Source organism: Mesoplodon mirus (assembly GCF_964341445.2).
Source record: "Mesoplodon mirus genome assembly, chromosome: 5".
NCBI classification, from domain to species: Eukaryota; Metazoa; Chordata; class Mammalia; order Artiodactyla; family Ziphiidae; genus Mesoplodon; species Mesoplodon mirus.
In genome coordinates this window covers 132,212,791-132,229,187 of record NC_138980.1, presented here as the reverse complement: position 1 = coordinate 132,229,187, position 16,397 = coordinate 132,212,791, and the positions used below count along the sequence as shown (strand labels likewise).

The 16,397-nt window shown below is 33.6% G+C and overlaps 2 protein-coding genes across 2 annotated transcripts in view; both read right to left on the bottom strand.

The window, feature by feature from the left end:
- The window catches only part of ADAMTS6 (ADAM metallopeptidase with thrombospondin type 1 motif 6), a 290,570-nt gene extending 285,025 nt beyond the window's left edge, over positions 1–5,545 (bottom strand). The window contains exon 1 of the mRNA XM_082623510.1: positions 5,526–5,545. The gene's annotated coding sequence lies outside the window, so the exon portion shown is untranslated. The remainder of the gene's footprint in view (positions 1–5,525) is intronic.
- A 7,120-nt stretch (positions 5,546–12,665) lies between these two features.
- The window catches only part of CENPK (centromere protein K), a 46,713-nt gene continuing 42,981 nt past the window's right edge, over positions 12,666–16,397 (bottom strand). The window contains exons 10-11 of the mRNA XM_082620482.1: positions 16,067–16,120; positions 12,666–13,434 (exon numbers count right to left, since the gene is read on the bottom strand). Coding sequence (XP_082476608.1) covers positions 13,276–13,434; positions 16,067–16,120 — 213 coding nt within the window. The 3' untranslated portion in view covers positions 12,666–13,275. The remainder of the gene's footprint in view (positions 13,435–16,066; positions 16,121–16,397) is intronic.

Genomic DNA, 16,397 nt, shown 5'->3' with positions numbered 1-16,397 from the left:
CCTCCTCCTCCTCTAACCTCTTTTAGAAATTCTAGCCTGGTTTGTGATTAGTTGTTTCTTGGAAGAGGGGAGGGGGAGGGAGGATGAATGGCTTTAGATGAACTAATGTCACTGTTAAGATCTGTAGTGCCCTTCTCCGTGTATTTTTTTTAAAAGTCCACGCAACAATAATGTTAAAAGTTGCACGTAAACAGTGTCTTTGAGGAAACTATAGTAAACTTCAATCAGTGGCAGATTTCAAGACTCGGTAGCTACATGTGCACAAAATGCCTTTTGTTTGTTTGTTTGTTTGTTTTCTAATATACCTCAACAAGTAAAATTGCCACCAAAAGGGAAAGTAGACTAAAATAAACTAAGACCAGCACACTTTCCATCTGATTACTGACTTCAGGTTATGCGGGGCTTTAGAAGAAAAAAAAAAAAAGTAGGAGAAGTGGGGGAGGAAGGGGGCGGGGGAAGAGAGAGAAACTTGCATTATTTCCAGATGAGGGTGAGACTGGATGGTGTTTTAAAGTGCAACCGGGGAAAGCTACAAGTGGAGCGTATTTTTTTTAATACAGTATATTGAATGAAACTTCAATGACTGCCCAAATGAAAATAAATCCTAAATCAGACCCCAAGGGTGTGGGGGGGGGGGCAAGAACCCTGCTACTATCTCAAGATAAACAAACAAAACCTCAAAACTGGTTTTTCAAGCTTCCCAATCCAACCCCTCCCCCCCAACTCCATACACACCAGCTGCCAGTCCATACTTTAAGGATAAAACACGGCTACTACGTAGCACTTTCACTTTCATTTGCTGGGAGAAAGCTACTAGCATTAAACTGTGGGGAAATGCCCAAATATGTTTTCCATGTCCTAAGCAAGCAAACAAAGTCTGGCACACAAATCGGAAACAGGAAAAAATGTGAAAATAGCTCAGGACAAATGTTGCCTTTCAGCGGTGTAATCTGCTGCATCATTTATCTGCCTCTTCGGTTGAGAGTACGGTAGGGAGAGGTTTAAGAGTTTCCAAGGGGGGGGGGCGGGGGGGAGGGGCTCGGAATTGACGCCTTGAAATTCCAGCAGTTAACGCCAAGTCAATTTCCGATGGCCAGAACCAGAAAGGGGAATTGGACCGGAGGGAAGGGGACAGGGAGGAGGACCTTTCTGAATACCAGCTCTTAAGTTTCAAGCTTCTGTTAACATTATTGCTCATTTGATTTTTTTTTTCTTCCTACACCGGAGGTAGTAGGTGTAATTCTTCTGGTGAATACATGAATAGTTGGCTAAAAGAAGGCATGAATCAGACTGAGAACATCCAAGAATACAGTTATTTCCATTCTTTTTTGAGGACTGAAAGGGGAAAGCATCTGTCCACAGTCAATAGTCCTCACCTTGACCTTAATCTGTAGTATCTAGCTCAATTCCATTTAAAATGTAGAAATATGACCTGTGGTTGGAATTGACAGTTTTAAATAAAGGTGAGTCACATGGAGAGATATGGATATAGATATATAGATATTTGCATTAAAATACACAAGATGGCTAATCTCATAGCAATAGTTGTAGATACTAAAAGTAAGTGAGGGCACAGAGCTGGTTTAGCATCACACCACCCTTTAAATAGTTGTTGAAACTTATCCTTAAATTTTCAAAAACTGGTAGTAGATAGACACAGCCAACAGAGAAAACTAAAATTAAAGTGTGAGTAGTAATCATCTGTATAAGCTGACTGAAAAGTTTTTACTCTCAACTAAGACAAACTACCTTAGGAAGTAGCAGCATTGTAAAGGAAAGGAGCTTATTCAATGAGAAGTGGACTTTGGCTAATTACTTATTCAAAGAGTGCCATCCTGCGTCTAAACAGAGTAATGAAAAATTTCCAAGAGATTCCTTTTCTCCAAATGACTAAATCAAGAACTATGAGTAAGGGTGAAAAATTATCAGCATGAGAAATGATGAATTCTCAATTTAACTTTGTATGTGTGTATATGTGTGTGTGAGTGTACATTTTCACTGCATTACAGAAAATTCAAACACATTCAAAAGTAGAAAAATAGTACAATGAATCCCAATGTATCCATTATCCAGTTTCAATAAGTGTCAAACCAGACCAATTTTTCCCCATTACTTGTTCCACCCCACTGGATTACCTTAAAGCCAATGTCAGATAACATTTTGTTGCATCCATTAAATATTTACCTGTATTTCTAAAATATAAGGACTAAAAAAATAACCACTACTATACCACTATGACTCTTAAAACAATAATAATTCCTTAATTTTGTCAAATATTAGATTTCCTCAATTGCAAATAAAGGCTTAAAAAAAACTATTTTTATTGGAATCAGGATCTATACATTGCATTAGGTTGATCTATCTCGCATGTCTTTAAAAACTTTTTATTGAAGTAGAATATTCATAAAGAAAAGTACATAAATATATAATTTGATGAAAAGTGTTGTGTAATGAATTTTCAGAAACAGAACCTGCCCATGTATCCGTCTAACTCAATCTATTGGTTCCTCCTCATTTCTTATCTTGCAATACAAATGCTATATTAATATCTTGCCATCCTAATATTATATACAGTACTTCCGTTAGCATGGAAGTGTTTTAGTGCACTACACAGGCATTATTTCTTAATTGAATTATATGAAACAAATTTAAAACAAACCCTGAATGAATTTAAGTTGCAATAGAAATTCTTTGAAAAAAATTTCCTCCAGCTTTCCTTCTCATTCTCTGTTTAATTAAGAAATGAGGGGGGGGGGGCGCTTCTCTGGTGGCGCAGTGGTTGAGAGTCCGCCTGCCGATGCAGGGGACACGGGTTCATGCCCCGGTCCGGGAAGATCCTACATGCCGCGGAGTGGCTGGGCCTGTGAGCCATGGCCGCTGAACCTGCGCGTCCAGAGCCTGTGCTTCGCAATGGGAGAGGCCACAGCAGTGAGAGGCCCGCGTACCGCAAAAAAAAAAAAAAGAAATGAAGGGAGAGTAGGGGTGGGGGAGGGATGGACTGGGAGTTTGGGGTAGAATGGATAAACAACCCCGTCCTACTGTATAGCACAGGGAACTACATTCAACATCCTGTGATAAACCGTAATGGAAAAGAATAGAAAAAGAGTGTATACAATTAAAGCACTCACCTCTCAGTGGGAGACACCTTGGCTTTAAAAAATAAATTAAAAATAAATTAAAAAATTAAAAAATTTTTAAAAGAAATGAAGATTATGGGCAAAGTGGAAGTGATAGCAAACCCCCTACCTAAAAAAAGGGCTTTGCTATCTGTCTTTAGAAATCAAATTAAATATAAATGAATGGGCCCTTTCAGGAAATCAAAGATGAAATAAATGGAAATCTGGGAGAGGAAGGAACTTGTATATATGTATGCCTGCATGCATGTGTGTATTTATTTCAGAGACTGAAAAACAGAAAGGCAGAAGAGACTGAGAGTCAAAGAATAGGGACTGAGGACATTTTACAGGTAAGAATAAACTTCTACCTTACAATTTTTAATATATTAGCATGCACATTAAATTTAATTTTTTTTTTAGTTAAAAACCAAGGCATGTCTTAAAATTAGACTGTTCTCTTGTATTTTCAGAAAACAATGAGATGAAGAATTCTGATTTTATGCTTGTTTGAAATTATTAAATTGGAGCAGGTGACTATCTCTAAAGATGATGAGTTTTGAATTTACCTCCCAGACATTAAAACCAGATTCAATACACAAAATATTTTATTCTTTCAATGAGACTGGATTTGAATTTGACATAGTTAAAATAAATATTTTCTAATCTTTTGAAAGACTATTATAGGGTTTCTTAAATAATGTGCAAAGGCTCAAAGCATAAAGGAAAAGATTGATAATTTTAAATTTATTAAATGAAAATTTTAAAAACATTAAAAAGTGAAAATATAAGCCAGAAAGTGGGAGAAAAATTTGTAACACATATAACTGAATCATAATAAATATCAAGACTATTGAAGGAACTCTCACAAATCTATAAGGGACAGCCCAAAAAAAATAAAAAATAAGAAAATGGCATAAACAGGAGAGTTGCAGGAGAAAAAACCTAATGATGAATAAATGAGAATGAAATGTTCAATCTTGCTAGCAATCATGGAAATGGAAATGTTTCTCTTTCATCAGAGTGGCAAAAATGTTAAAATTTGATAATATCAACTGTTTGGGAGGATTGGGCAAAGGGAACGTCTAGTATATTGTTTTTTGGGTTTTTTCCTTTCTTTTTTCTTTCTTTATTTATTTTAATTTTTATTTTATACTGGTGTATAGTTGACTAACAATGTTGTGTTAGTTTCAGGTGTACAGCAAAGTGATTCAGTTATACATATACATGTATCTATTCTTTTCCCAAGTTCTTTTCCCATTTAGGTTATTACAGAATATTGAGCAGAGTTCCCTATGCTCTACAGTAGGTCCTTGTTGGTTATCTATTTTAAATATAGCAGTGTGTATATGTCAATCCCAAACTCCCAATCTATCCCACCTCCCCACACTTCCTCCCTGGTAACTGTAAGTTCATCCTCTAAGTCTGTGAGTACGTTTCTGTTTTGTAAATAAGTTCATTTGTATCATTTTTTTTTAGATTCTGCATATAAGTGATATCATATATTTGTCTTTCTCTGTCTGACTTAACTTCACTTAGTATGATTATCTCCACATCCATCCATGTTGCTACAAATAGCATTATTTTATTCTTTTTAATGGTTGAGTAATATCCCATTGTATATATATACCACATCTTCTTTATCCATTCATCTGTCGATGGACATTTAGGTTGCTTCCATGTTTTGGCTATTGAAAACAGTGCTGCAACGAACATTGGGGGTGCATGTATCCTTTTGAATTATAGTTTTCTTCATATATATGCCCAGGAGTGGGACTGCAGGATCATATGGTAGCTCTGTTTTTAGTTTTTTAAGGAACCTCCATACTGCTCTCCATAGTGGCTGCACCGATCTACGTTCCCACCAACGGTGTAGGAGGGTTCCCTTTTCTTGACACTCTCTCCAGCATTTATTGTTTGTAGACTTTTTGATGATGGCCATTCTAACTGGTGTGAGGTGATATCTAATATAGTGTTGATGGAAGTGTAAATTAAGTGCAAACACCACAAAGAACAAATTTGGCAATATCTAATACAGAGGAAGATGTGCATCTTTGACCCAGCTATTTCATTTTTAAATATATAACCTTACAAGATTCTTGCACATGAGAATCCCCATTAATAGTTAAGGCAACACTATGTGTAGCAGTGAATAAATGGAAACAACCTAAATGATTATCAGTAGGGGACAAAAAACAGCTGTGATCCATTTCTACAATGGAGTATTATTTGGCAGTTAAATGATGAACAAAATCCACACATGTCAACATGGGTAAATTATATAACATTAATTTGAAATGCTGCAATAGGATACATTATGATTCAAACTGGGATAGGCTGTATATATACGATAGTTTATATAAAGTTTTAATTATAAATATTTTTAACACCAAATATATATCTCAAACTTACCAAAGTATGCAGAGGAAGAACATATGGTATCTTGATCATAGTTACTGGGCAGAAAAAGAGAAGAGGATGCAATTAAGGAGGAGCACAAAGTGAGAATCAACTAAATCTAAAAAATTTTGTTTGAAAAACAAAACAACCTGAATTATTATCATAAAATGTTAACACCTGCTAGTGCTTCCCTGGTGGCTCAGTGGTTGGGAATCCACCTGCCAATGCAGGAGACACGGGTTTAAGCCCTCGTCTGGGGGGATCCCGCATGCCGCGGAGCAACTAAGCCCATGTGCCACAACTGCTGAGCCTGTGCTCTAGAGCCTGCAAGCCACAACTACTGAGCCTGTGTGCCACAACTACTGAAGACCACACTCCTAAATCCCGTGCTCCTCAACAAGAGAAGTCACTGCAATGAGAAGCCTGTGCACCACAACGAAGAGTAGCCCCTGCTTGCCACAACTAGAGAAAGCACACACGCAGCAATGAAGACCCAATGCAGCCAAAAATGAATGAAGAAAGAAAGGAAGGAAGGGAGAGAGGGAGGGAGAGAGAGAGTGAGTGAGAGAGAGAGGGAGAGAAAGAAAGAGAGAGAAAGAAAGAAAGAAAGAAAGAAAGAAAGAAAGAAAGAAAGAAAGAAAGGATATCACTGAACTAACAGCAAAGACATTGATATGCCAATAGCCATTGCCTACTCTTTAGCATTGTGTGAAGGGCAAAGAAGTATAAAAATAAAGGCAAGATTCCTCCTCCCAATAAAGTTACAGACAAACTGCAATAAGTTACATAATTTAGGGACATATATTGTAAGTACTATGGGTTTCAAATAATAGAGAACTCAGTGAAGTCTAAATAATGATTTTTCAGACATCCATGTTGAGAAATCTTGTGGTCAATTTTGTAGTGCTTACTTGATCTCCCAACAGCATTCAATTCAGTTGATCACTCCCAACCTCTGGAAATCCTAATGCCCAATGTGATCGTATTAGGAGCTAGGGCTTTTGGGAGGTGCTTAAGTCATGAGGGTAAAACCCTCATAAAAGGGATGAGTGTTCTTATAAAACAGACCATACAGAGATCCCTCAGCTCTTCCACCATATGAGGATATAGCAAGAAGTCACTGGCTGTGAGCCAGGAAGAAGGCCCTCACCTGACCATGCGGGCACCTTGATCTCAGACTTCCACCCTCCAGAACGGTGAGAAATAAATGTCATGTTTATAGGTTACCCAATTTGTGGTGTTTTCTTAAGGCAGCCAGAAAGAACTAAGAAGCTCTTTCTCCTTGCTTTTAAAAACATTTTCAAGATACTCATTCTCAAAAAAAAAAAGATATTTATTCTCTACTATGAAGCGTCTCTTAAGTCTTTTTACCAATGTAATTTTTAATTGGGATGAATGTCTTCTATTTGTTGATTTTGGGGCAGTCTTTATATATCTCAGATTAGAGTTCTTTGTTGGTTATAGATACTGTAAATAATTTCTCCCATTTTATGGGTTGCCTTCCAACTCTCTCTCAAGGTGTTTTCCTTTTTTATAGACAGAAATTCTGAATTTTAATATAATCTATTTCAATTCTTGTTCTTTTATGTTTAGAGCTCTTTATATTCTCCTAAAGAAATTTTTTGCCTACTTGCTATACATTTTTTTCTTACAAAAAAGCACAAGTCATTGGTTTCTTTATAGTATGCAATGGTCCTGAAGCAAAAACAACCCTTTGCTCTGCTGCCATTAACAGTAAGAACGCATATCATGCTCCACAGTCAAAACAAACACTTTATACTCTAAGATAAGCCAAAATTAAGAGGGAAATCCTATCTCATCTTCAAAAAACCTTGAATATTTCCCCCAAATTAACTTCCTACCTAATTTTTATTCCTTACTTCTGCAATACTGATGCCTAAAGATACATGCATATGATGATGTAAAAAAATTGCTATTATTTTCCCATTATGAACAGGCTAATACAAACTTGGTAACCCTGTAGGGATTTTTCCTTTAAACATAGGTTGTATTTTTTAATTTGAATAGCCAGATATTCTGAAGTATGATATCTTCACATCTTTTCCAGAAACACTTTTTCTTTCTAAATGTCTTCCTTTCATAACTGACATTAAATAAATTGACATGTTCATGACTGTTTATGCCCCATCCTCCGCCTAGATTAACTTTTCTTCTTATTGAAGTATGTCTGTTAACAGTTCTTTCAGGGAGAGTATGTTGTGGGAAAGGTTTTTAGTTTTTATTTGTCAGAAAATTTATTTTGTCTTCATTCTTGAATAATAGTTTAGCTGGTTATGGAATTTTAGGCTGATGGTCTTTCTTTTCCCTCAGCACCAACCTTTATTTTTGCAAGTGAACAATATAATTGCTATTTCCATCTTGGTAAACTATATTTTCTCTTTAGTATCTTTGAAAATTCTTTCTTCTTGATATTTTACAGCTTCACTAAACCGTTTGATGGTGTGGTTTATCCTACACAGTATTCAGTGTGCATATTTTTCTGAGGCTTTTGGTTGCTCTGCAGAAAAATTTTCAGCTATTATCTATTCAAATATTGCTTACCTATCATTCCTGCTATTCTTTTCATCAGGAACTTCTATATTAGTGAAGTGCCTCAATTTGTTCTCTATCTCTTTTGTCTGCGCTTCATAATTTTTTTCTCTTTATTTTTCTGGATGAATTCTTCAAATTATCTTTCAATTCATTAATTCAGTCTTTATCCAGTCAAGAGTTTATCCTACTTGTAGAATTTGTGTTTAAATTATTATATTTAATCAGATATGGGATTTATAATTAATTCCTTTTCATAACCAACTGTTGTTTCATTTGTTCTTATTTTTGTGTTACAATGACTAGCCCTTTTTAAATGGAAGAAATTTATTTCTTCCAGCAACCTCAAAATACACATTTTAAAGTCTTTGTCAGACTGTTCCATAAAATTAATTTCAGTGAGAGTGAAAGTTCCATTTAATGGTTTGGTGGAATGTTGCTACCAGATAGAATGTCTTCAGTTTCAAGAAACATGAAAAACCTGCCTCAATTGATTAAACCAGAAGGAAAATTTATTATCTTGTAAATCATGCTCCCCAGTATGGCAGCTCTAGGGTCAATTAATTCCCCAGTTCAATAATATTATGATTTGTTCTTTTTTGAGACTCTGCCATACTAAATATGCCAGATTTGTCCATGGCAGCTCTCCTAATGATTACAGAATGGCTAAAAAGTTCCAGATGTTTCATGCAGACCCAGTAACATTCACCAGAACAAGAGAAGCCACCTCTTCCTGAGAATTTTTTTAATCAGTAAGAAAAATCTTTCCCCAAATTCCTTAGTTCCCATATACCCCTTTTCCCCTTGCCTATAGTTTCCACTATCATTAACATCTTGTATTTGTGTTACACTTGTTACAACCGATGAACTAATACTGATACATTATTAACTAAAGTCCATAGTTTACATTAAGATTCATTCTTGTATAGTTCTATGGATTTTGACAAATGCATAATGTTATGTATCCACCATTACAGTATCATAAAGAATAGTTTCACTGCCCTAAAAATCCCCTGTACTCCACCTATTCATCCCACCCTTCCCTGCCCTCCTCCCTACAAATCCTCCAAAACCACCACCTCTGGCAACCACTGATTTTTTAACTGTCTCCATACTTTTGTCTTTTCCAGAATATCATACAGCTGGAATCATATAGTATGTAGCCTTTTCAGATTGGCTTCTTTCACTTAGGAATATGTATTAATGTTTCCTCTGTTTTTTTTTTGTGGCTTGATAGCTCATTTCTTTTCATGTCTGAATAAACCATTGTATGGATGTCCCATGATTTGTCCATTCACTTATTGAAGAACATATGGATTGCTTCCAATTTTTGGCAATTATGAAAAAGGCTGCTATACACATTGGTGTGCAGGATTTTGTGTGAACATAAGTTTTCAACTCATTTGGGTAAATATCAAGAAGCACAATTTGTGGGTTGTATAGTAAGAGAATGCTTAGAATATACTTTTTTTCCAAAGTGACTGTATCATTTTGCATTCCTACCAGCAATCAATGAGAGTTCCTGTTGCTCCACATTCTTCTCAGCATTTGATGTTGTTAATGTTCTGAGTTTTGGTCATTTTGATAGGTGTGTAGTGGCATCTCACTGTTGTTTAATTTGCATTTCTCTGATGACACACAATGTGGAGATCTTTTCACCTGCTTATTTGCCATCTGTTTATCTTGTTTGGTGAGGTGTCAATTTAGACATTTTCCCCTCTTTTTAATTGGGATGTTTGTTGTCTCATTGTTGAGTTTTAAGAGTTCTTTGTATATTTTGGTGAGTTCTGTGTTATCTTTTTCAGATATGTGTTTTGCAAACATTTTCTCCCAATCTGTGGCTTATTTTTTCATTCTACCAGTGTCTTTAACAGAGCATAATGCTTTAATTTAATAAAATCCAACTTATCAATTTTTTCTTTCATGGATTGTGTTTTTGGTATTTTATCTAAAAAGTCTTCACCAAACTCAAGGTCAGACTAGATTTTCTCTTATGTTATTTTCTAGAAGTTTTATAGTTGTGCATTTTACATTTAGGTCTATGATCCATTTTTAGTTAATTTTTGTTAAAGGTATAATAGTATTATCAGTGACCAGCTTTTCTTTTTTTTTGCAAGTGCATGTACAGTTGTTCTACCACCATTTGTTGAAAAAGACTAAGCTTTCTCCATTGGGTTGCTTGCCTTTCCTCTTTGTCAAAGATCAGCTGACCATATTTGTATGGGTCTACTTCTGAGCTCTCTATTCTGTTCCAGTGATCTATTGTCTGATTTTTCACCAATTTCACAGTATTGGTTACTATAGCTTTATAGTGAGTCCTAAGGTTGCTGTCAGTCCTTCCACTTTGTTCTTCTTCAATATTACGGCAGCTATTCTGGGTCTTTTGTCCTTCCATATAAATTTAGAATCAATTTATTGATTTCCACAAAGTAACTTGCTGGGATTTTGATTGGGGTTACATTAGACCTATAAATCAATTTGGAAAGGAATTGAGACTTTTAACAATATGGAGCTTCACTACCCATAAACATGGAATATGTTTCCATTTATTTAGATCTTCTTTGATTTCTTTTATAACTTTGGTAGGTTTCCTCATATAAGTCTTGTACATATTTTTGATGTTAATGTAACAATGTTTCGAATTTCAGGTATATAGGTAACAAATGACTTTACTATGCTAACTTTGTATCCTGCAACCTTGCTATAATTGGTCTTTAGTTCCAAGAGATTTTTTGTTGGTTCTTGGGATGTTTTTTTGTCTTGCTGCATTAGGTGGAACTTCCAGTACAATGCTGACCAGCACTGGTGAGAGGAGACATTCTTGCCTTGTTCCTGATCTTAGAGGGAAAGCATCTAGTTTCCCAAAATTAAGTATTTTAGCTGTAAGTTTTCTGAATTTTTTTTTAAAGAATAAGTAATAATGCATCAGATTGTAGATGTTCTTTATCAAGCTAAGGAAGTTCCTTTCTATTCCTAGCTTGCTGAGAGTTTTCATCATGAATGTGTTATCTGATTTTATCATATAGCTTTTTTGTAATCTATTGGTATGGTCATATGATTTTTCTATTTTAGTCTGATATGATGGATTCCATTAATTGATCTTTGAATGCTGAACCAGTTTTGGATGTTTGGAATAAATACCACTTGGCTGTTATGCATAATTTTTTGTACTATATTGTTGAATTTGATTATTTTGTTGAGGATGTTTGTACCTATGTTCATGAAAGGTATCCCTTTGTAGTTTTCCTTTCTTGCAATGTCTTTGTCTGGTTTTGGTATTAGGGTAATGTAATGTTTTTGTCTAGTTTTGGTATTAGGATAATGCTGGCCTCATAGAATGAATTAGTTTCTATTTTTTGGAACACAGAATTGTCATCATTTTCTTCTCGAATTCACCAGTGAAACCATTGGGCCTGATGTCTTCTGTTTTGAAAGCTTATTAATTATTGATTCAATTTCTTTAATATATAGGCTTATGCAAAGTGGCTATTTTTCCTTGTGTGAGTTTTAGTAGATTGTCTTTCACAGAATTGGTCCATTTCATCTAAGGTATAACATTTGTGGGCACAGAGTTATTCAAAATATTCTTTTATTACCCTCAATGTTCCTGGGATCTGTAGTGATGGCCCCCACATATAGGTTCTCAGAACTTGAAACATCTTCTCCAGCATACTCAAAGTCACAAAAAAAACCTTCAAGGGCTGTAAGCTTAGATGGAGTACAAATCAAGACTAATTCTGCTATAATTTACTTTGTTTATGATTGAGATGAAAAGTGGGCAAAAAATCATGCTATGTTAGAAGGCTGGGTTAACAAATTAAAAAGTAGGATGCAATCATCACAGTTTTCTTTAAAACTTTACACAAGATGCTACAGTAAAAAGATCCAAACCAACAGATGTATGTGAAATCAAGACTTGCCAAATAAATCATCAAGTTGTTTATTGCCTTTATCTATTTCTTTCTGTAATTTGTAACACAGAGAAGTTCACAGACAACAGTATTATCTGCTCTTGTCAGATAGAATTATTGTCAGACTTATACTGCTAGCACCATTTTTCCTTTCTCCAGTAACTTTGAGGAATAATAAGTTGCTCAATCCTTTGACTCCCAAGTAGAGTATTCTAGGAAGGTACTTTTGTATGTCACCTTCCCATAAAAGAACTTACACATTTTCTAAAATATAACAGTATTTGTATTTTCTATAAAAGGAACATGGTATACTTGGAATAGTTTTTGCCTAGTTTAAAAAAAAGATGAAGTATTTAAGGTAAACAAGAAACTTGGACACTATAATGCAGTAGAAAGCATTTTCAAAAATAAAAGTATACACTAAGTCGTCTTAGAAAACTAATGATACAAAAAGTGTTTGGAATTCTCTAGTTTAGCTTATATGTAGTTCTCTAATATCATCATTTATCTACCTATGAAAAAGTCTAGTTTATTAAAATATCACACCACATCCCCAAAAAAGCTAGAGGTTTTTAAATGAGAACTTTATTTACAGAAAAGTCACAGAGGATTAATGAAATTTTATGAACACAGTATTGTTAGTAATAATTAACAGAATCAAGAATGATTTAATATATTATCACTTGTAATATAATACAAATTAAAATATAGTTTTCATGCTACCTTTATCCATTAGTTTTTTTAACATTCCAATTTTTAACAAATCTAGAAATATGGTAGTATACACAGAACAGATTTACTAAATACTTTAAAATTATGCTTCCTTCTACATTAAGATACTAAGTCAATTTTTAAACCTCCTGCAAATTAAATGGACTTTCCATTACAATTTGTAAATTTAAAGGATGTAAGCACCAAATGGAAATCAAATGCATAAAAGAAACTGTCATAAATTTTAAAAGAAAAATATTACATTATCAATATCATAAATTAACAACGAATTTTCCAAAGAATATTGCAGAAGTAAGGTATATGTAAAGTTTTGTAATAATTAAGTCTAGAATATTTTTCACTTGCATTCTTGTCCACCCAGTTGAAAATATCAAAGCAATGACTGACTGCGAAAGGACCATTTTTAAATGAATAGTGGATGGCAGCATGAGTCATTTTAAGCACAAAAGGAAGATGGACTATGTGCTTTGATTTGCAAATAATGTTCCTTATCCAAGTAATTCTCAGTGTTTCCATTATCCTTAAATGACAAGATTCTTTAAGTACTGTGTGAAAAAAAGACCATCTTTTTACTGATGGAAGGCTTCTAATCTTATTCGGGTTGGATCTTCTGGATGTCTCAAGGCAATTCCATTACGCAGGAGCAGCTCAATATAAGGTGGCCAAAAAGAATCACTAATTTTGACATATGGGTCATGTGGAACATCAAATAATCTATTTAAAAGAATCTAGAAAAAAAATCATTCAAAATATACCTTACTTGGATAAAAATTGATACAGCTATAATAAAACATTAATGAAGTTTCTTACCAAAGAATGTTAATGTCTTTTCTCTTTGAGTAATTGTTTATATCATAATTTCTATGTATTAACTTAAATAGTTGATTTTCTTTTTTTAAAAAACAAATATTAGTGAATGGAAATAGCTTTAAAATGAATCTTTGCACCTTAACCTTTTAAATTCCTAAAAACTAGTTAAAAGGCACTTACAATTCTCTCACTTCTCTTAGGATTAATAATTTGTTTATGTTACAAGATTGGTTATAACCATTTCTTAAAAATAAAAATAAAAAAATTAAATACTCACAAAGTTCAAAAACAGCATACATGTCTTAATATTTGGGGGAAAGAGAAATCACCAATGCTACTCTTCCCCCCAAAAAACACGTATTCATCTGATAAAACTTTGAAACAACAATTCTATCATCATCATTTCCTTCAAATTATCTTAAATATCTCTGATTTCTTCACTAAGGATATTGAGGGGTTACAACCACAAATTGGGACGTTTTGAGTATCTGCAGTAAATTATATAAGACTAACATTTCCCAAACTACATTCCATGGAATTGGTCTCCCTAAGGACGCTCTTAGTGTGGAGAAACAGGGTCCTATGGTTATGTAAGCTGGAGAAAGACTGCCAATGTGCACTCAGAATCACCTGTATATCCCAGATCCACTGGCATTAAAAAAGTTTTTTTAAGAAACACACATTTAAAATTCTTCAAACACTAATGCTTTATGAAACATACTGAAAAATGCTAAATATGTATCAATTATTACTCTACCTCCTCAGCTCCCACACAGTGCCTTCACAAATTACAAAACCAGTATCCAGAAGGGTTAAAAGATTCCTCAAGGGGCACATAATTAGTAATAGATCATGGATTAGACTCCATATCTCTGAATTGCCAAGCCAAAGCTTTAAATATATTATATTAAGAAACACAGAAAAGGAAAAATACAATTTATACAAATATAAAGTACCATAGAAATAAAATTAAAACTATAAAGCTCTCATCTCAATCACATTTCATAATAATATCAACATTTCAATTTTTTTTTTTTTTACATCTCAATTCTTGAAATAATTTCATCTGTCATTAACTTTAGCTATTTCTTTCTTTCTTTTTTTTTTTAGCTGCAACATGTGGCTTGTGGGATCTCAGTTCCTCAACCAGGGATTGAATGTGGGCCGTGGCAGTGAAAGCTCGGAATCATAACCATCAGGCCACCAGGGAACTCCCTAACTTTAGCTACTTCAGAACCACATCCTGGAGAAAAAAGCTCTTGGTCTCATTTCTTTTAGGTATGATAATAAAATAATTAAATATTATTCCCATTTTAGAGCAACTGCTTATTTTAATATAATTTAAAATTTTAGTTTTCATTTCAAACTTCAATTATATTAATCAAACTTCTAGTAGATGCCAGAAATAATTAAATGCTAAAAATTCTACTTTAACGTGAACATGTATATTGGTTTATTCTTCACTGAACTGCAGTTTAAATTCTGTTTACATTTATTATTGATAATACAAGCCTTGGAGACAAAAATAGTTTCTAAATCTATGTTTTACATGGTATCTCATAGTGCACTATTCAAAAATTACACATGTATTTCCCAGTTAACAACTGTCAATATTTGCCACATATATAACAACTTTTATTAAAAAAAAAGTCAAGTCATCCACGAGAAACAGTAGTTTTGGTATAAACTGGAGTAAATAGGAATATGTTAAAAGATTCAAATCACAATCTAAAAAATAATTGTATTTTGCTTTTCAAAGCAATAATATTCTATATTAAGATATCCTGAGGCACCAAAGCCATTTAGCTAGATAAATAGACTTTAGCATCCAATGCATAAAATTACAATGTGAAACAAGTTTTCTGAAATCACTTTATTCTAAACTTACCAATGACTTTAAAAAGCCACATTAATTGTTAAATAGCTCTTCATAGACTACCTTCCTCTCCACCCAATCTGCAATAGGTCATCATATCAAGATTTAAGTATTTCATATAGTTGGTAATTTGGCTGAAGTTCAAAAACTTCTTTTTTAAAAAGGTCAAAGATATTTGTAAATAAAATAAAAAGCAAATGTCAGGCAGAAAAAGGTGTAATGAGTCCTTACATTATGAAAAAAGAAGCTGATGTTATTTAAGGAAAATCTGTGAATGAAGTTCTACAACTTTGTGGAAAGAATCCTTAAACTCAATTGTGTGTTTTAGATAGAATACAGACTGGCCAACTAAAGATTACATCAATGTAACAGCATAGGCTTTTACTGTGTAGATACTAAACAACATCATAAAAATTTTCTTAAAGTAATAATCAGGAACACGATTAAGAGTAAGACTTTAGTTTCATCTTCTTCTAAAAAATAATTTTCTTTCTTACTACATAGAAAATAGAAACTAATTTTATACTAAGATAAATTAATATATATAATAAAGTTTGGTGTATACCTTAAGAACTAAAGCAGCATTTTTTTCCTTTTCAAGCCTATGTATAATTGTTCACAAATCACTAATGAAGAGATATCTTCAAGACAAAACAACTACACAAAACACTTACCTCTAACATTTCATGCAGTGTTATCAGCTGTGCAGTTGATTCTTGAATGGTTTTCTTTGAGACAAGTGTGAATAACAAAGAATTAACATTTCAATTCTAATGGCAGAATATTACATTGTATTTATTACAAAATTTCAAAAATTAATATTCCTCAATTGCAGCGGTACAAGATATACTAAAACCAAACATTTATAATGAGATGATTTAAAAAGCATTCTGAAAGAAAACAACCTGCTGTACTAAACAGTAAGGTTCATAAAAATAATTGAAACAACCTCTAAGATAGGGAAATCTTTTGCAATTACTAGAAGATACAATTCAGAGTATCCAT